General features: G+C 36.8%; 1 protein-coding gene across 50 annotated transcripts in view; it reads right to left on the reverse strand.

Annotated features, from left to right (window-relative positions):
* Window positions 1-21,646, reverse strand: part of SNAP91 (synaptosome associated protein 91) — a 141,687-nt gene that overhangs the window by 45,394 nt on the left and 74,647 nt on the right. For all 50 annotated transcript variants that reach the window (XR_011522558.1, XR_011522557.1, XR_011522556.1 and 47 more), the window contains exons 11-13: window positions 16,286-16,313; window positions 13,362-13,471; window positions 11,115-11,233 (exon numbers count right to left, since the gene is read on the reverse strand). Coding sequence is in view for 42 of the 50 variants with exons in the window: in XM_070559138.1 (XP_070415239.1) it covers window positions 11,115-11,233; window positions 13,362-13,471; window positions 16,286-16,313 (257 nt within the window). In the remaining 8 variants the exon portion in view is untranslated. The remainder of the gene's footprint in view (window positions 1-11,114; window positions 11,234-13,361; window positions 13,472-16,285; window positions 16,314-21,646) is intronic.

Consider the following 21,646-nt stretch of genomic DNA (forward strand, 5'->3'; position numbering starts at 1 on the left):
TTGAGGTTAAACATTTAGAGTGTCCAATGGCATTCTTCTACTCTCAGTCATGTGATACACCTCACGGTTCATATGTGAATTCATGAATGTTACTGCAAATTTATTTCAATCATGAAGAAATTCTATCATAACCCATTATGGAGCTTTTTTTTTTTTTCCCAGAGCCTTAAAACAATATGAGAACTCAGTAAACCAAAAGTTCTAAAAGACATTTAAAAAACTAATAGAAATTTGACATAAAAAATAATCACATTCATTTAATTATGCAATTTGCAAATCCAATAAATATTACATAAAGTACAGATACACTAAGATAATCAAGACTCTTCCTAACCAAATCTTACATATTTCTAACAACATTAGAAAATTATAGCACACAGAGTACTTGGCATTAGAAACAGTTTTAAAATTTTAGAACATATGCCTAATGAATAGCAGGCCGAAAAGGACCTCTGTTGACTTGAAGATATTTTCTGTTGTTAGGTGGCCAAGACCAAAATCCTAAGAAATGGAAGGTCCTTCAAATAATTCCCCAAACCAACAGTACCTGGCCCAATACAACTGTTACTCATAGCCGCACTTCCTAAAAATATTAATTAGAAACAAAGTGGGTCACCAGAAGCCAGACAGACCTGGTTTCTCTCCTCTGGCATGGGAGGGACTTTTGCTAGCCCCACCCTTATTAATGGCTATTTCAAGCTGCCACGTGACTTTGCAGAAGAGCTAACAGCCACGTGATCTAACAGTTTCCAGACCTGCTATTGTCTATGACGGGGAACAGGCAATTTATTTCAGACATTTGGTAAGTGACAAAGGAGAAGACTATTTATGTACACTAGAAGGAAAGAGAAATAAAAAGATTAAAAAAAGAAGTACAGGAAATTAAAATATTAGTTCCTTGCTTTTGACTAATGTTTTGTCCAGCTGGAAGGTGATGAGACTTCTTAGAATGATATGATGGAAGATGGAAAGTAAAATTTCCCAGGGAACTGTATGATGATTAAGCACACTGGTGGGTGATTGATGTTGAAAAGCTTTTTTCACTCCTGGTAACCACAGGTTTTAGTATCCAAAATCTTAATTTTCTAGATGAAATATAATTTATGTTACTTATTCCTTGTTTTACGCAAAATTTTTTCTCTACTATAAAAGAAAGTCCCTATTTTAGGATGATGGGAACAGTTATTAAATATTCTCAAAACTGCCACTTTTCATAAAGGATTAATCTATATTAAAAAAAACTACAGCAGCAGAGTTCAATTCATTTGCAAGTAGTACATAATCAGAGAGTTTTCTCTGCATGACAGAAGTTGCTAGAAAATATTCACTGAGGAAATGGAACTACAAATAAATTAACAAGGAAATCTATCTTCTGCAGAGAGATAAAGCTAAACTTTTTAGAATATTATGAAGATTAAATATGTTAATTTATTTAAGTCTCACTCATACCAGGAACATATAAAATGCCTATAATGACAGCTAATAATAGGAATATCTAACATTTAAGTCAAACTATAATTTTTATTATAAGACTCTGAATTTCAAAGCATCTATAAATCTTTCAGAGTGTGTGTGAGTGTGTGTATGTGTGTATGAGTGTGTGCACCTGCATATGTACAAAACAGCCTAAAGATATGTCCTCCAGATTGATTTAACAAATGGGAATATGAGGCACAAAATCTGCTCGTACTGTAGCTAATCTTCCACATGGAAACTATTAAAGTCATATGATCACAAATATTGATGAGCTTTCAAAAGTGTATTGCTGACTAATTTCTATTAGGTCTATTACTTCTAAAAAATTATTAATTTATTATTCTATATGTTCTATAACATTATTCTATATCAGTAATTCTATTTTTCTCAAAAAGTAGAAATTTCACTTCAAGTATTTATAGTAAGAAATTGCTTTCCCACTTCTAAGATATACAGAAATACAACACACATTTGCTTGTTTGTTGCTGAGAGATGAATTTGTTATGAAAAAAACCCCACTCTCCCTATTATGGGGCCAAAGGCAGGGATTTAAAAACGCTCTGTATTCTTTCTGTCAAACATGTTCATTATCAGCCTGCAGGATGCCAAATCTTATACGTATTATTTAAATTAATTTTACTAAAATAGGATTTTGCTGAAATTTGGTTGCTTTACACCAACGGGCAAAAAAAAATTCTATAATTTACAATATGTCCCCCAAAATGGCAATATTTATCAGTATCTATATCCCCCAAGAGAAATTCATAAACACCTGAAGCGGCCATAGTTGCTGGAAAATGAAATCCTCTTACTATCATATGGTCAGATAAGAACATCCAAATAGGTCTAAAGAGTTTTAGAGTTTGTATTTTACTGTCCTGTTATACAAAATTTAAATATGACTCAATAATAGAAGTGGTCTGATATTATTCAAATAAGATCAAGAAAGTGATTTTATTTTTTTTGCTTAGTCAAATGAGCCAAAACACGTTTGTTACAATTTAGCATCATCTTAAGCCACCACTGGGTATCTACAGGATAAATGCAAACTGAAGGTAACTATTGTTTCTCAATTTCATATTATACTTGTTTACTTCAATTTCTTAATGTTTCTAATTTTTACTATTTTGCTTAGGAATTAGAGAGTTAATTTATTAGTATTTTTCTCCGCAGCTGACTGCATGTCCACGTTCGACAGCGCTGGCTGAAACCACGCTATTCTGCTTTCTTCTATATCCACTGATACTCAATGTTTTAGTCGTCAACAGTTACTTATTTACAAGACTGAAATGTATTCTAATAAAATTGGTTATTATAACTTAGTTCTTACAAAATTATATGTCTTAGCAAAAAGTGCTTGGAGATGAATAAAAATGTTACACTGCAATTTAAAAAGATTCCACCTGGGTTTTTCTTTTTATTTACCATTCTTTTGCTGCCAAAAGTAAAAAAAAAATTTTCTCTTCAATTTCATGCCAGAGGATAAGGCAAAAGGAGACAGTTTGTAGTCTGACTGTTTACTCACTGAAGTGCTAACCAAATCCCTGAATGTTTGATAAGTTCTAAAATCTAGGAAGTGTGAAATACATATTAATTTAAATAGTTGAGAGAAATAAAGAGTTAACACATTCACATAAAACTGAAAAAACTTTTTGTATAACCCCACAAATTTATAATTACTCTAAATTTTAAATTACAAGAGTTCTATAAAAGTCACTTATATAAATTTTACGATGGAGAAAGTCTGATTTAAGCACATGGACTGGGAGCTTTCTTAAATAAAGAAAGAAACAATACATTGTATAAGACACTGCAGTAATGAAAATAAATTATTAGTAAATTGAAATAATTAAACATTTTAAAAGGTGAAGCTCAGAAGGAAAACATGAGAACCAGAAGAATGACCTTATCAAACTTCAGCATTGTTTTCCCTTACCAATTGAAATCCCTTATCAATTGAGAGTTAAATGAAGTTGAAAGAACAATTTTATTTAAAAAACTGATAGCTGTAAGCTTAGGAGCTGAACATTTCAACATAGGAGAAGGTTTAAATATTTAAAATGGAAAAGCACCAATATCTAGAATGCTCATATTTATAGTTAGAAACTTTATTTCAGAACTGGTTATCTTTTGTTTATTTTGTTCCCTCAAAAACTTGGAAATGAAACCAAGAGATTATATTGCACGTATTCTGATGTCATACTGACACGCTGTTTACCAAGCCCACCAAAGGATTATTTAGTTATCTAGGGAAATGTATTTTTTTGTGTGTGTACGTGAGGAAGATTGTCCCTGAGCTAACATCTGTGCCCATCGTCCTCTATTTTGTATGTGGGCCGCCGCCACAGTATGGCTTGATGAGCAGTGTGTGGGTCTGCACCCAGAATATGTAACTTCATTTAACTGTTAATTAAGGATTCTGATTGTGAGATAGTATATTAGGTTAGAGATTTTGCCTGCTAGTGATGCAAATAAAACTATGCCTGGAAAAAAGATAACCTCAAGACACGATTTTTATTGCCTTATTGGACAGTAACCAGTTTTGTATATAATCTAGCCACCTTATTCTAACATTCCTCTTGAAATATCTATAAATACCTAGTAGTTCCTCAAAATGCTCTTTGAACTAGCTGTATCATCTTCCTGGTTTCCTCATCAGCAAGTTAATATCTTTTACCTGTGTTGCTTCTTTCCCCTCCAGTTTTATTGAGGTATAAGTGACAAATAAAAACTGTATCCTATTTAGGATGCGCAGTGTGATGATTTGATATACACATACATTGTGAAATGATTACCACAATCAAACTGAGAGTTTTTATCGTGAAAGGATGTTGAATTTTATTAAATCCTTTTTCTGCATCTATTGAGATGATCATATAATATTTATCTTTCATTCTGTTAATGTGGTCAACCGTGTTTATTGATTTGTGTATGCTGAATTATCCTTGTATTCCAGAGATAAATTCCACTTGATTATGCTGTATGACCTTTTAAGATGCTGCGGAATTCAGTCTGCTAACATTTTCTTGAGGACTTCTGTAGCTATGTTCATAAGGAATACTGGCCTGTACTTTTCTTTTCTTGTAGTGGCTTATCTGGCTTTGGAGTGAGGGTAATACGAGCCTCAAAAAATGAGTTTGGAGGTATTCCCTCCTTTTCAAGTTTTTGGAAGAGTTTGTGAAGGACTGGCATTAATCTTTGTTCAAATGCTTGGTAACATTCACCCGTGAAGCTATCTGGTCATGGGTTTTTCTTTATTAGGAGGTTTTTCATTACTGCTTCAGTCTCCTTACTCATTATTGAGTCTGTTCAGATTTTCTATTTCTTCATGATTCTGTTTTAGTCAGCCATATGTTTCTAGGAATTTATCCATTTCTTCTAGGTTATCCAATTGGATGGCATATAATTGTTCACAGTAGTCTCCTATGATTCTTTGTATTTCTATGGTATGAATTGTAATGCTTCCCCTTTTGTTTATAATTTTATTTTTAAGTCTTCTCTCTACTTCATTTATTTCTGCTCTAATCTTTAATTTCCTTCCTTCTGTTAACTTTGGGCTAAGTTTGTTCTGTTTCTAGTTCCCTTCTCTGTAAAGCTAGGTTGTTTATTTGAGATTTTTCCTTTTCTCAATGTAGGCATTTATTGCTATAAACTTTCCTCTCAGAACTGATTTTGTGGCATCCTGTAGGTTTTGGTATGTTGTGTTTCCATTTTTGTTTGTCTCAAGACACTTTCTGATTACTTCTTTGACTCACTGGTTGGCTAGAAGTATGTTGTTTAATCTCCACATATTTACAAATTTCCCAATTTTCCTTCTGTTACTGATTTCTACTTTCATACCACAGAGGTCAGAAAAGATACTTGATATGATTTCAATTTTCTTTAATTTGTTAACATTTGTTTCATGTCCTAACATATGATCCATTCTGGACAATGTTCCATGTGTGATTGAGAAGAAAGTATACTCTGTCTTGGATGGAATGTTCTGTATTATGTCTGTTAGGTCCACTTGGGGTAAAGTGTTATTCAAATCCACTGTTTCTTTATTGATTTTCTGTCTGGATGATCTATTCATTGTTGAAAATGGCATACTGAAATCCTCTACTATTATTGTATAGCTATTTCTCTCCTCAATTCTGTTAATTTTTCTTTACATATTGAGGTGCTCTGATGTTTGGTGTGTATATATTTACAATTGCTATAACTTCTTGATGAACTGATCTTTTTATCATTATATAGTGACCTTCTTTGTCTCTTGTGATAGATTTTGACTGAAATCTATTTTGTCAGGTACAAGCATAGCAACTCCTGCTCTCTTCTGGTTACTATTTGAATGGAATATCTTTTTCCATCTCTTCACTTTGTACCATGTGTCTCCTTAAAGTTAAAGTGCATCTCTTGTAGGCAGCATATTATAGCGTCTTGGGTTTTTTTTTTTTGCTGGGAAAGATTCATCTTGAGCTAACATCTGTAGCCAAATTTCCTCTTTTTTCCCCCTCTCCAAAGCCCCAATACATAGTTGTATATTCTAGCCGTAAGTCCTTCAAGCTCTTCTACGTGAGCTGCCGCCACCATATGGCTATGGACAGACCAGTGGTGTGGTTCTGTGTCCAGGAACTAAACCCAGGCCCTCAAAGCAGAGTGTGCCGAACTTTACCCACTATGCCATCAGGGCTGAAGTTTTTTTTTTAACATCCATCAGACCACTCTGTGTCTTTTGGTAGGACAATTTAATCTGTTTACATTTAAAGTAATTATTGACACGTAAGGACTTATTATTGCCATTTTACTTTTTTCTGACTGTTTTGTAGTTCCTTTGTTCTTTTCTTCCTCCCTTGCTGTTTTCCTTTGTGACTTGTTGATTTCCTTAGTGGTGTGCTTTGATTCCTTTGTATCTTTCTAATATGTATTAGAGGTTTTTTCCTTCATGTTTACCATGGGGCTTACATAAAACATCTAATAACAGTCTATTTCAAGCTGATGACAACTTAACTTCAAGCACATACAAAAACTCTACACTTTTACTTTTTCTCCCTCCTGCAACATTTTATGCTTTGATGTCACACTATATCTCTACATTGTGTATATGTTAAAAAATTATTATAGCTTTAGTTATTTTAATTTTCTCTTTTAACTTTTATCTCAGAGTTAAAAGTGATTTACCTACCACCATTACAGTCTTAAAGTATTCTGAATTTGAGTATATATTTACCTTTACCAGTGAGTTTTATACTTTCATCTGTTTTTATGTTGTTACTTAGTGTCCTTTTGTTTTAATTTGAAGAACTCCCATTAGCGTTTCTTGTAAACCAAGTCTAGTGGTGATGAATTCCCTCAGCTTTCATTTGTTGTGGAATATCTTTCTCTCTCCATTTCCGAAGGACAGCTTTGCTGCATATAGTACTCATGGTTGGCAGTAGTTTTTCTTCCAGCATTCTGAATATATCATCCTAATCCCTCCTGTCCTGCAAGGTTTCTGCTGAGAAATCTGCTGATAAGCCTTATCAGAGTTCTCTCATATGTGATGAGTTGCTTTTCTCTTACTGTTCTCACAATTTTCTCTCTCTCTGACATTTGACAATTTGATTATACTGTGTCGTGGGGTAATCTTCTTTGGGTTGATCTTGCTTTGAGACTTTTGAACTTCACGAATCTGAATGCCCAAATCCCTCCCAGGATTTGGGACATCTTCAGCCATTATTTCTTTAAATGAGCTTTCTGTCCCTTTCTCTCTTTCTTCTCCTTCTGAGACTCCCATAATGCATATATATATTCATTTGATTGCATCCTGTAGGTCCCTTATGCTTTCTTCACTCTTTCTTCTTTGTTCCTCTAACTGGTTACGTTCTAATAATCTGTCTTTGAGTTTGCTGATTCCTTATTCTGTCTGATCAAGTCTGCTGTTGAAGCTCTTTACTGAGTTTTTTTTCTTTATTGAGGCCAAATTGGTATACAACATTATATAAGTTTCAGGTGTACAACATTATAATTCACTATTTGCATACACTACAAAGTGATCACTACCACAGTCTGGTCACCATCTGCCAACATACAATTGACCACCTTCCCCTCTGGTAACCACCACTCTGTTCTCTGTATCTCTGAGTTTGTTTTTGTTTTGTTTGTTCATTTGTTTTGTTTTTAGATTTCACACATAAGTGAAATCATACTACATATACCTTTCTCTGACTCATTTCATTTAGCCTAATACCCACTAGGTCCATCCATGCTATCACAAGTGGCAAGATTTCCCTTTTTTTGGGGGGGGGGGGTGGTGGTGAGGAAGATTGGCCCTAAGCCAACATCTGTGCCAATCCTCCTCTATTTTGTATGTGGGATGCCCACCACAGCATGGCACAGTGAACAGTGTGCATGTCTGTGCCCAGGATCTGAAGCTGTGACTCCCAGGCCACCAAAGCAGAGCACACAAACTTAACCACTATGCCACAGGGCTGGCCCTGTTTCCTCTTTTTTATGGCTGCATAGTATTCCACTGTGTGTGTGTGTGTGTTTGTGTGTGTGTGTGTGTCTGTGCATATATACATACCACATCTTATTTATCCATTCATCAACAGATGACACTTAGATTGTTTCCATATCTTGGCTATTGTAAATAACGTTGCAATAAACATAGGGGTACCTATTTTTTTTTGCATTGGTGTTTTCATGTGCTTAGGATAAATACCCAGAAGTGGAATAACGGGATCATATTGTAGTTTCACTTTTAATTTCTTGAAGAATATCCATACTGTTTTCCATAGTGGCTGCACTAATTTTCATTCCCACCAACAATGTACAAGGGTTCTCTTCTGTCCACATACTCTCCAACACTTGCTATTTCTTGTCTTTTTGATAACAGTCATTTTGACAGGTGTAAGGTGATATCTCATTGTGGTTTTGATTTTCATTTCCCTGATAATTAGTGATGGTGAACATCTTTGCATGTGCCTGTTGGGCATCTGTATGTCTTCTTTGGGAAAATATCTATTCAGATCCTCTGTTCATTTATTAACTGAGTTGTTTGTTTTTATGTTAAGTTGAATGAGTTCTTTATATAATTTGGATATTAACCCCTTCTTTGATATATGATTTGCAAATATCTTCTTTCATTCAGCAGGTTGCCTTTTCATTTTGTTCATGGTATCCTTTGCTGTACAGAAAGCTTTTCAGTTTGATGTAGTCCCATTTGTTTATTTTTTATTTTGTTTCCCTTGCCTTTGGAGTTAGATCCAAATAAAAATCTCTAAGATCAACAGCAAGGAGCTTATAGCCTATGTTTTCTTCTACAAATGTTAGTTTCATCTCTTACATGCAAATTGTAATTCATATTGAGTTAATTTTTTGTGTATAGTGCAAAACAGTGGTCTAGTTTCATCCTTTTGCATGTGGCTGTCCAGTTTTCCCAACACCATATATTGAAGAGACCATCCTTTCCCCATTATACATTTTTGGCTCTATTGAGTTTTCCAGTTGAGTCATTGTATTTTGTATCTCCAGGGTTTCTGTTTAGTTATTTTTAATGGTTTCTATTTCTTTCTTAAACTTCTCATTTTGTTCATGTATTGTTTTCTTGATTTTGTTTAGTTGTCTATCTGTGTTCTCTTGCACCTCACTGAGCTTCTTTAAGATGATTATTTTGAATTCTTTGTCAGGCAATTCATAGATCTCCACTTCTTTGGGGTCAATTACTAGATCTGTATTAGTTTCCTTTGGTGACGTCAGGTTTGTTTGCCTGATTCTTTGTGATTCATGTAGCACTGTGTCATGTCAGTGCATTTGAAGGAGATTTAAACACCTCTTCTAGTCTCCAAAGACTGGTTTTGACAGGTAAAGACCTTCTCCCCAGGTCCCTGGGCTGATGATATTTCTTCTGGGATCATAGTTGAGTGGGGTTGAGGCTGGGTCATTTGGCTGCTTCTGGGTCTGCCATGGTGTCCATGATTGGTGGGCCTGTTACCAGGGGCTTGGGTATGGATTCTGCCTGGTCCCTGGGTGGATAGAACTGCCTTCAGGACCTTGGTCAGCAGGACTGGAGGTGGGGCAAGGGTCCACTTCTGGCTCTGCAGTTGGGTCTACGGATGAATTGCTTATTTCCAGGGGTGGATGGGCATTGCCCCTGTTGGGTCCCTCGATGGGCAAGACTAGCTCTGGACTGCAGCTGAGTGCAGCTGTAACTGAGTCACAGGGATGTTTGAAGGTCTGAAGTCAGGACCAAGGCCTGCAGGCCTGCCTCTGGGGGCACAGATGGGTGTGTTTCCCATCAGGTCTCTGAGTAGGCAGGACATTTCCCTGACTGAGGCTGGGAGTAGCTGGAGCTGAGTCACAGGACTGCTTCAGGATCTGAGGTTGGACTAAGGTCACTGGGCCTGCCTCGGGGGCATGTACAGGTGTGTCTCCTGCTGGATCCCTAGGCACACAGGACTGCTCCTGGACCATGACTGAGAGAGGATGGAGCTGGTTCACAGGCTGTTTCAGGGTCCAGAGCTGAGACCAAGGTCAGCAGGCCTGTTACCTGAGGCACGGGCACGCCATGTATGGCTCCTCCCAGGTCCCTCGGCACAGCTCAGTGGTGGCTGGACCAAAGCCACTGGGACCAGAGGTGAGGCTGAGTCTACAGAGGATGGTGATATCTCCAGGTCTGTAGCCAGGACCAAGGTTGGTGAGTTTTATTAGTAGGTGTGGGTCTGGTTTCTCAAAACAACCCACCTCGGGCTTGGGCTCCACTGGAGTTTTGCAAACTCTTACCTGGATCCCAGAGTTCCCACAAAGGCACTTTTGTCTGTGGATGGCTGCCAAACTATTGTTGCTGTGGGGAGATAGGATTGGGTAGCTTCTCTTCCACCATCTTGCTTATGTCACTTCCTCTGTGTTGTTTTTGTAGTTGTATGAGTCATTTTTAAACTTTTAAAAAATTTTATTTTGAAAGTTTAATGGATTAGGGCAAGGGATTTAAAATCAACTCTGTGCAGCTTTGAGAATTACGCAGTAATTAACTTAATTTTTACATTACTTTTAAATATGCTTTTTAATCAAATACTTATAAAAGTTTAATTTTTCCCAAGATCCATGAATAAAATGGGAATCAAATACTTAGGTATGATTTCTCTCAATCAGTTTGGTAGGAGTCTTTTCTGGCACAAACAAGGATCTATCCCAGATTCCAACTTTATGAAGTCAAACACAATACAAATAAAAGCAATTCAGGTCTAAAGGAATTCATGAAGGAAGCTACACCTGAACAAACCAAATTAGGAATGCTGCCTTTATGTAATCTCATAAATTCACGGGAACACCCAATCCTCTAAGGCTTGAATCTCTAGAGAACAGGTACTAAAATAAAAACAAATTAAATAAAATAAAAAAGAGTCAGAATTTTAGAATAGCAAAGAAAAATACTGCCTTTGTTCCAACTTTAAATATAAAAATTGTATGATTACTTGACTATTTTAACTGTATTATAAGTACTTTATCTGTCTCTGTCTCTCTCTCGATGTATATTTCAACCAGTAGATGCCATTCTTAGCATTTTCTCTCCATGTTTCTAGCAGCACTTTGGATGATGAGAAGATTAGTATAACAATCAGAGCCCAAATAAAAACAACTACACGGTGAGATGGCTGGCCGTGGGTCTCACTCACCTCCCCACGCAGTGGCTCCTCCGGAAGGTGGTGCTGGTGCTGGTGCCGCGGCTGCTGCCGCCCCTGCCGAGGAAAAGTCTGGCTGGAGGTCCAGCAGATCACTGGATGGTTTAGAAGCGCTGAAAGGAAAATAGGATTTTAAGATCAGATCTTGAAATTTTATAATGTAAAGATGATTTTAAATAAAGACTTACACAGAAAATATCAAAGACTTTGGATATTTTAAATCTAATAAGAGAACAATATTTTGGAAAATACAGCTGTATAGCACACATTCTTCTATACCAAGAGTTCGCAAACTACTTTTATAAAAGGTTCAGATGCTAAGTATTTTAGGTTTGCGGGCTAGACGGTTTCTATCAATACTCAACTCTGTCATTGTAGCATGAAATAAGACATAAATGACATGTAAACAAATGAATGTGCCTTTGTTCCAATAAAACTTTATTTACAAAAACAGACAGCAGGCTAGATTTGACCCATGGCCATAGTTTGCCAACTCTTGCTCTATAGACAATAACAAAGTTACATCATACTTCAAGCAATGGGTCACTCAACAAACCGTAGAGCAGAAATGAAAAAGGAAAACCTAAATGCCTCAACGTAAGGGGGAATTTTCCTGAACATGTTATGTCCACTGGGTAGCATTTGATATGATGGTTATGAGGACAGTGACAAAAGGAAACATACTCCAAATGTTAAAGGTATTAGGGTAGGATGATTATTGATAATTTTCTCCTTTTCTCTATTTTTAAAAAATTTTAGTATGGAAAAAAGTTCTTGTCTTGAAAAGAATTAATTTGTAAACCAAAGAATATTAAAATGAATAGTTGCTAATGTACCTTTTCTCTAAATTAAACTGCAACACATCAACTTTGCCAGTAAGAGGCCTCACCTACAAATACTTCTCTATTTTTTATTCTTCTTCAGTTGCGGCTGTGCTTTTCAAAGCTCTTCCATCTCTAGAAGCTCCAAGGAGGATCCTAGAGCTTTACTATTCAAAGTGTGGTCCCCAAACAGGTAGCATCCTGGGACCGTGTTAGAAATGCAAAATCTCAGGCATACCTTATATCTGCTACATCAGGATCTTCACTTTAACATGACCCCAGATGCTTCCCATGTACATTCAGGCTTCAAGAGCACTGGCCTAAAGGTTACCAGACAGGTACTAAGCCATGAGGGTCCCAAGGTTCCCCATGCCATCTGGTAAACAGCAGTTCCATCTTTATCTTTTTTACATATTAGATTTTGAGGTAACACTCTTTTGAGAAAAAAAATTTGCTGCTTTAAAAAAAAGTTTCAAAATCTCTGAAACTTGCCAAGTTTTGATGTCCATTTCATAAACACAACTAGTCTAAGTGCCAGCATAGGGAAACATATTTACTATTAAGACCTGAATCGAAGCTTTTATTAGAAGCAATTTCTCTTAGTATAGAGGCAGAAAGGACTTGGTTTTACCAACTCTGCTATCATAAAAAGCAAAACTAACCAAGTAGAGGGTAACACACATAGTTACATGGGTTTATTAGTTGGATTTATCGCTCAGTTCAAAATTCAAGTCTCCAAATATAGGGCATTTATAATCAGAGTCACAGATACTACAAAGTGAGACCTGAATCCTCTCAAGGGAAAAGAACCAACTGAAGAGTTGACGTAAAATTACTCTGTGAGGAAGCCCTGTGAGTTGGGGCTTCGTTGTGGGCAGCCCTGAGATTTTGCCGCATGCCTGGTCACCCACTTTCTCACTTGTGTTCTGACTGTAGGTGCTGTAAAAGCTGCTCAGGAACACTCGGACGGTCTCTTCCTACCACTAGAGTTTGAGTTCCTCAGACGAGTTGCTCATTACCAGCTAACTGGCCTACAACTGCAAGTCTGTCTTTTTTAAAAAGTACTTTAAGACATCCTTTAAATTTCCCACCAGAACATCTACTTTTGGAAAACATTTTCCCTATCAGCCAAGTTCAGAAGAACCTTAAGTATGTGCATCATTCTTGTACTTCCTTTCCCAGCGGTGTGAGCTACAGGGTGATCTCCACAGCTTAGCTCTTTCTGATGCTTTGATAGGGGCAGCCTAAGTAACTGCATGAGGTACAAAAAAACTGAACTTATGTACACAAAAATAACCCAAATATCACACGTTAGGACTAGATTTCATGTCCCAAAATCATTTGTGTTCAGCACATAAAAATAAAACACAAACTTCATCAAAATATTCATAAACAGTTCAGTGCATACTTATGAACTAACCTGACTGGGACAGCCGCAGATGCAGTTGCAAATAAATCAACTGGTGGGGATGTGTCAATAGTTTTAGCTGGTGTAGAATTCGGAGACGTAACGGTTGTGGCTGGAGAAGACTGAAAGCGAAGACGCACAACATATTCCAGTCAAATATGAATCTACACCACACAGAGCAACAGGACTCCCACTCTGCAGACCCACAGCATTCCCAGCAATTTTCTGGTAATTCCTCATGGGAGAAAAAAACTCAAGAAAATTTGAAATAGAGATTGTAATATATAATCAATATTGGACGAGACATCTCTCAAATTTTAAAAGTTAAATGTAATTTATATGAAATTATGATAAAAATATTTGGCCTAATATTGTAATGACTTCTGTTCTTGTACTTAAAATCAAAGCTAAACGTATTTTCTGAATATAAAATTAGCAGGAAAGATCTCACTAGCTGCCCCAAATTTTTTAAATTATCAATTGTAATAACTGCCATAAAACCAAGGCCATTCTTTTTCCAATGCATCCTAAATGGACTTCATGTGAGGTCATCTCAGATAGCTTTAAATCAAGAAATCTAATTTACAAAGTAGTTTGCAGATGGCAGAGAATAATTCACAAAGAAGATTCAAGCCACCGACAGCTTGAGGATATCAGAACTTTATCCCATCACTAATATGACAGAGAGAAAACCAAAAACATGAACTAAAGCCTAACATTTATTAACTTGGACTGGTTTATTTTTTAAGAAGAGGGCTTAACCGTTAATATATTAAAAAATTAAAAATTAAAATTTTTGTTTAGTAACTATTCTAATTCTACTTTCTTTTATTTGGTATATTTAATTCCCCAAGTATTCACAAGAGAAAGATTAATGCAACATCTCAAAACAGTACGCCAGTAGTTCTGTAAGTGGAAATGAGATATAACAGCAAGCAAAATACACAAAGACCAAGACCAGGCAAGGCCATCAGATACTGCTGTAACTGGACATCTGATTTCAAACAGCCTAACCCTAAAGTAAGTCGTAAAAAGAATAACTTAAGAAAAAGGACTGACGAGATAAGAAATGGACAGGAGTTTCCAGACATAAACAGTATTTGTCTGTTATCTATTTGTCCAAGAATACAACTAATCAAGACATCAAAATTCAATAGATATACCAGTGCCAAGCACGCAGCACTTCAAGAAAGACAAGCACATGCGCAGTATGGATACTGCTGCTCAGAAAATGTCAACTCAAGCTTCCCCCTTCAGAAAAATTCGAATTTTCCAAATGGAACGTGAAAGATTATCAAGGGAATAGAAAAGACTAACAAAAATTAATTTGCACGTCATCCATTGTGGACACTGAAAACTCCTCTAGAAGAAATCAGTTTTTTTTTAAACCAATACATGTAAATACGCTTAGAAAGTAACGCTTATGAAACACCACTTAATGACAGCAATGAATCTGCTAACATAAATGCAGAAACGAACGTCTTCAAAGACCCATTAAAAACTGCCTTGTAACAATAAGCTCTGAAATGGTGAGAGAGCTAGGAAAACAGAACCAAAATAATCCTGTTGTTATAAAAAGAGAAAGTCAATAAAATTCAATTTGGCCAAAAAGTAGAAACAGACCATCCCAAAGGAGCCCTTAATTTTACCACACTCTACTCAGCAGTCATATGTTGGAATTTTTCACTCAGACATAATGATTTTAAACCCGGCTTTGTATCAAAATTACCAGGGAGCTGTTTGTTTGTTTGTTTGATTTGACTGTTTGTTCGAGCTCCCTGAGGGAATCAAAGGCAGCCAGCCAGGTGGTGGCACAGTATAGGGCCTCTGGGAACCACCAACGCCGTCCTGAGGAAATCCTTCCTGTCTGTAATAACTGCAATTATAACGGAAATTTGTCAAAGAGGAAAGAGCATGTTTAGTAGAGTTTCGCCTGAAAAATACAATGGCAAATGTGAACTACAGACATATAGAAGTAAATACTCTCGTCACTGACAACCCTAATCCTGTCCTTCAACATGCTAAAAGAGAGATAGGGAGGAGGAGTTATTAAATTATTATGTAGACCGTCTAAAAGGCTTGCCCGTGGAAAGACACCCAACTACGACTGATTTCTCTACCATTAAAACACCCACAATATTACGTGCCTTATTTCTCTCACAAAGCCATGATTCAGAGGATGTGAAAGTGCTCTGTAACTAGTCAAACATTACACTGACATATTTGTTTTCAGTTGTAATATAAATGTATGAAAATTTCTCCTACTTAAAAATTTAGTTCAAATAGAGGACTAAGTAGACACTGCTATACTATACTGGACTGAGAAACTAAAGGAGAATACATAAAAACTTACCTTCCCATCCTCAAAAACTTAAAAATAAAATTACCATATGATCCAGAACTTGCACTTCTGGAATATATACTGGAAAGAATTAAAAGCAGGGACTTGAACAGACATTTGTACCCCATGTTCACAGCAGCATTATTCACAATAGGCAAAAGTTGGAAGCGGCCCAAGTGACCATTGGGGGACGGACAGATGGATGAACAAACTGTGGTATACATACAAGGGAATATTATTCAGACAGAAAAACGAAGGAAATTCTGACATCTGCTACAACACGGATGAACTTTGAAGATTCTATGCTAAGTAAAATAAGCCAATCACAAAAGGACAGACACTGGGGGGTGCCATTTATTTGCAGTACCTAGAGCAGTCAAACTCATAGAGATGAAAGCAGAGTGGTGGTTGCCAGGGGCTGAGAGCGGGGGAAGTTAGTGTTTAAAGGGTGCAGAGTTTCAGTTTTGGAAGATGAAAAAGTTCTAGAAATTGATGATAGTGATGGTTGCACAACAATGTGAATGTACTTAATGCCAATGAACTGTATACTCAAAAACTGTTAAAAGGGTCAAAACAAAATAAAAAACCATCTTACCTTACTTAATGGAGAGGGAGCACCAGATCTAAAAGGGAACCAAGAAAATTAAAACTGAATACACATAAACACGTTTATAGAAGCACTTAAGTTTGATATCACTTGGTCAAGTATTAACTAGTTAATATATAGATGTTCTTTGTTAGTGCCCTGGAGTCAATTCCAACTCCTGGTGACCCCGTGCACAGCAGAGTGCAACCCTGCCCGGTCTTTTTGCACCATCCTCTCACCTTCCAGTGCTCTATCAGACAATGCTCCGCTGCTATTCATGGGGCTTTCATGGACAGTGTTTTGCAAGTGGGTGGTCAGTTCCCTGCCCCTAGTCTGTCTTATTACGGAAGGTCTGCTGAAACCTGCTGGGATCTGAAACAGTGGTGGCAGAGCTTTCAGCATCACACAACACACAGCCACCACAGTCTGACAACCAGTGGACGGGTGGTGTGGTTCCCTGACAAGAACAAACCCGAGCTGGGCAGTGAGAACGCTGAATCTTAACCACTAGACCACCGACAGACTTTTTTAGTAATGGATAAACTATTTTTTAAAAACATTTTTATCTTTTACTCAACTATGACATGCTCTTCCAATGTTTTCCATTCACTTAATTTCTAGTACTACAAATTCCTAAATTTGAAATTTTTTCTGTATCTCCAAAAACTCAATTCTTTGAGTTGATCATTATTGCCTGTGTCCATCAAAAATAAAGTGTCCAAATTGGAACTTTAAAAGTTTTGCCAAGACTTAGGAAAAATAATGCTTTATAGAATTTTTTAAAAACTCTTTGGTTTATTATTTTAAAAAGGTAGAAAACTCATTAAGGTTAAAGTACAAGGGGCTGGCCCTGTGGCTGAGTGGTTAAGTTCGTGATCTCTGCTTCGGCGGCCCAGGGTCTCACCAGTTTGGATCCTGGGCGCAGACCTAGCACCGCTCGTCAAGCCACGCTGAGGTGGCATGCCACATGTCACAACTAGAAGGACCCACAACTAAAATATACAACTATGTACTGGAGGGCTTTCGGGAGAAGAAGGAAAAATAAAAAATAAAATCTTTAAAGTACATTGTGATTCATTTAATCATAACTGTGATAGAAAAAAGGAACCCTAGAAAAAAAAAATAAGACCCTAGGAGCACGGTGCCTGAAATGTTTCCCAACGTTCACACGTATACTCCTGAAGTTTGTCTGTTTTTTTCATGGCTGTAATGAAAACTAGGAAAAATATTCCCATTAACAGTGAGAGCTTGAAAAACAACAGGAAGCTCCAGGCTTGGTTCTAAGGGAGTGAGGGACAATTAGGAAGGAGCAAATTTTTTTTTTTATTTAGATTTCTGGTAGCACTGACTACTGTACATCATTTCTAGCTAAGTGTTTCAGAAATAAGGGCCGAAACAGCTTATATTTTACTGAGTTGGTGGAAAATGAATCAGTAATAGAATGAAATGAAGACAAAAATACGTTTCGGTAAGAAGCCTACTGTCAGGGTCTTCTGGGATGGCAGGGGTGGCTTCCTACTCATCTGCAGAGAAAGTGTCAAACGTAGCAGCAGGGAAACAAAATTAGCAGAGGTTTAGTAACTGGAATCTTGTACAATATCATGAATTTTTGTTGTATTGCGTGTAGCAAAAGAACTTTAGCAGTGTTATATGCCAGATGAATACCTTTTATGTTCAACTTCATTTGTAAATACACGCCTGCCATTTCCCATTTAAGTTCAGTTTTTACTGAAAACGAATGTAACGTAAAGCAAGGACACACAGAGATTTCTGCTATGTAATGAAAATGGAAGCCTAAGTCACACTCAACTTGGTTATGTGTGGTTTGGCTAAATGTTATCTCTAGAGTAACATGTCCTATGAGGAAAAGGACGTATGTTGATCTGTACTGCTCATCAAAGGGTCTGTGCATCGAATGGATCACTGTGTTCTCTGTGTCCACGGAAAGTTACTTAAGAACCTGAGAATCTGTCCAGTGTAAGGTTGAAAATTCTCTAATTAGTTTTTGGCTAATAATTTCTCCACTCCTACTATTTCTTCTCTTTACATATGAGGACAAGGGAGTTGAGTCTAAATAAAAACCTAAGAAAATAATAGCCTCAACTTTGCAAAGAAAACATAAAACCCATTTAATATGGTCGCTTTCTAAGAATGAATTAATTGAAATTAACTTGTTTATCTCTCAAGTGATTTTCAAGAACCAATTCTTAGCGGTACTAACACAATGAGAAATATTAACACAGAAGAGTATTGAGGATAAGCAATATATTTTTGAAATATATCTGCAAACTAATATATAAAAATTTCTAACATAGACTAGACTCTGTAGCAAAAATAAAGGTACAGTAAAAATGACAGAATTGCTCTACCAGCTATTAAAGAATATCACGCTCAAACCTAGGTACAAAATATCAAAACTGGCACAAGAACTGCTTTGCCAAGCTCCTGCCTGGACACTACTACTAAACGACACCGTGGTAACCCCATGGATTCAGCAAACAAATGAAAACCTCCTCCCATCTCTCTCCAGCTCTCACCCCACTGACCACATTGCATCTTGTCTGTTTAATTGTCTGTCTTCTCCACTAGATGCTAAATCTGAAGGAAGGGAACCCCTCCCATTGCTTTACATGCCCAGCACTCTATCTAGCACCTGGCCTTCTGTAGGCACTGAAATATATTTCTGTACTATTTTAATTTTAAAATGAGAATGCATTCACATACTCTTTGCATAAAAAATAAATTAACCAAAAGTCTTAAAAATTACTTTGTGTGAAATTGAACTGTCAGGATGTGTGATCCATGTTTCCAGGGACCAGATTCAGCCCTTGCTATGATTTCACTGAAAAGGTGAGAATCAGAGGTGCTCCCACTGGGGCCGTAGCTTTAAAAAGCATCATTAATCACTGATTAAAATCTGAGGGCTCATGGGACCAGCCTGGTGGCACAGCCGTTAAGTTCCCATGTTCAGCTTCGGTGGCCCAGGGTTCACTGGTTCGGATCCTGGGTGTGGACATGGCACCGCTTATCAAGCCATGCTGTGATAGGTGTCCCACATAAAAAGTAGGGGAACTTGGGCACGGGTGTTAGCTCAGGGCCAGTCTTCCTCAGCAAAAAGAGGAGGATTGGTGGCAGATGTTAGTTCAGGGCTAATCTTCCTCAAAAACCAATCAATCAATCAATCAATCTGAGGGCTCTGAGGATCAGAGAAATAAATAACTTGTCAAGGTCTTATTCTTTAATGGTAGATTTAAGACTCCAGTCCAAGTCTGTCTGATGCCCAGAGCCTGGGCTTGTTTCACATTCCAGCCTGTCCTGACAGAAACACAGAGGAGTCCAGGACATTTGTTCCTCTCTTACACATCACATAACTTGCTTCTTTTTATCTGTTGCTCGCTTGATTTCTACGCTACCACTGGTCATTTGCCCTTTATAAAAGAAAATACTACAATCTTTTATATATAGATGATAACATTTATTAAAGACCAGTACTGATTTTAATAATTTCAGCTAGAGAAATCTAGTACAAAGTGAATCGTGTTGGGAAAAACAAAGCACAGATATAATTTTAAAAGAGAATGAATGACTCATGTAGTAATCTACCCTAAATTCTTTAAACCGCTACAAATAAACCCATGAGTTTTTATGATGAACATAGCAAATAACAAGGTTTACTTCCAAGATGTTAATAGTAAGCTATTAAAGACGAAATTTTGTTATTTCTTATTCACAACAATAATCCCTACATACTTCTAATTATAAACGCTGGCCAGAAAAATAAAAAAAACAAAACACAGACGCAAGAAACCTATCTACGTCTTCCAAATAATTTTCATTACAATAGACTTATCTTGGGTTTCCTGCACCCTCAATACTTAGTAAACACACATGTAATATAAAATCAATTTCTCTCTTTGGTTCTATGGAATCATAGAAGGAGACAATAGACAAAGGCATCTTACAGAGTATTGCATAAATTTTCAAAAATGAATCTCAGTGGATATAAGGCACTAAATATAAAGGGCATACATATTTTTTATGGTAGACATTTGAAAATGCTTGATTTTACACATTTACTTAACTTAGAAGTTAGAATAGTTTTATACTGCTACTAGAAGACAAAGAAAACAACTTTAAGCAATTAATTTTCTTCATAATGTTGCCTTTTGGCACTTCTGCCATATGTCATGGGAAAATCTTTTGTTTACTAAACAAATGAAAAAATCTTTGAGAGATTGTTAGTCTTGATCCAATAAGACCAAAATTAAGTAAAACTATTTATGCCAGTCACCTTGGGAGACAAATAAAAAAAGTATAATGAAAAAACATAGATGTGCAAAATTGACAGAAATCAGTTTTAAATGTTCCAAAATACCGAATGTGGAATCTTAAGAGTGTTTTTTGCATTTTCAGCAATAACCAAATGCAAAAAAGTCACTCAATATAGTACTCACCCTTCACTTAAGTTCCCAGGTAAGCACAAACATACAAAGAAGAAAATAGTTAACTACTATATTCATTTATTTTAAAAATAGGGAATAAGTAAAAGACAAGTTCATATGTGGTCTCAGCCAATTTAGAAAAGAAATCTGACAAGCATAAAATTATTTTAAAGGAGAGAGAAAAACTATGTTCAGCAAAAGGTAATTCAAAACAGAAGATCATCAAGTTTTTATTTCACTACTCTTAGAAATATTAACTACATGTTTCAAAAATAGTTTGCAGCAGCCACAAGGGGGCGAACTGAGATCTGATGTTAGGGCTAATGGAATCCACTCCAGAAGGCAGCCTCTCCGGTGACGGCAGCACTGGCAGATGTAACAAAGGGAGAGCATGGATTTGTGCAGGGGTGGGTGACCTTGTGGGGGAAAGAGTGCAAAGAAGTTGACTTTCACTGCCCAAGACAGAGGCTCTAACTCTTGGGGAAATGCATATTTCCAGAGCTAAAAAGGTCCTTCTGCCACAGGAGCAGGGATATGTCTCAGGCTTCCTGCCTCCTTTTTCTTAAAGACTAGGCAACTCACTTGGCTTCCCAGATATCCTAATACACAGTGGCCCCAACATAACCGGAAGCGGGCATCTTCTATTGTGACTTAATGCACTGTCATATCTTTTTAGTTGACATCAATCTATCCATAAAAGTCTGACCATCCACGGCCCCACTGAAGTGAGGACGGACACTAGACTGTGGCAACAACCTTGGTAGAGCCCCTGAGAGGTCCTGCCATCCATAATTCCAAACAGCTCTGTTATAACTGCCTGAGAGGTTCCTACACTGTTATCATCGAAAACATAAAACATGCAATAATTTTTATACTAACTTGGAAAAGGTGACAGAAACAACACTTAGCTAATGAAACGAGCAAAAAA

Source organism: Equus przewalskii, chromosome 9, assembly GCF_037783145.1.
Source record: "Equus przewalskii isolate Varuska chromosome 9, EquPr2, whole genome shotgun sequence".
NCBI classification, from domain to species: domain Eukaryota; kingdom Metazoa; phylum Chordata; class Mammalia; order Perissodactyla; family Equidae; genus Equus; species Equus przewalskii.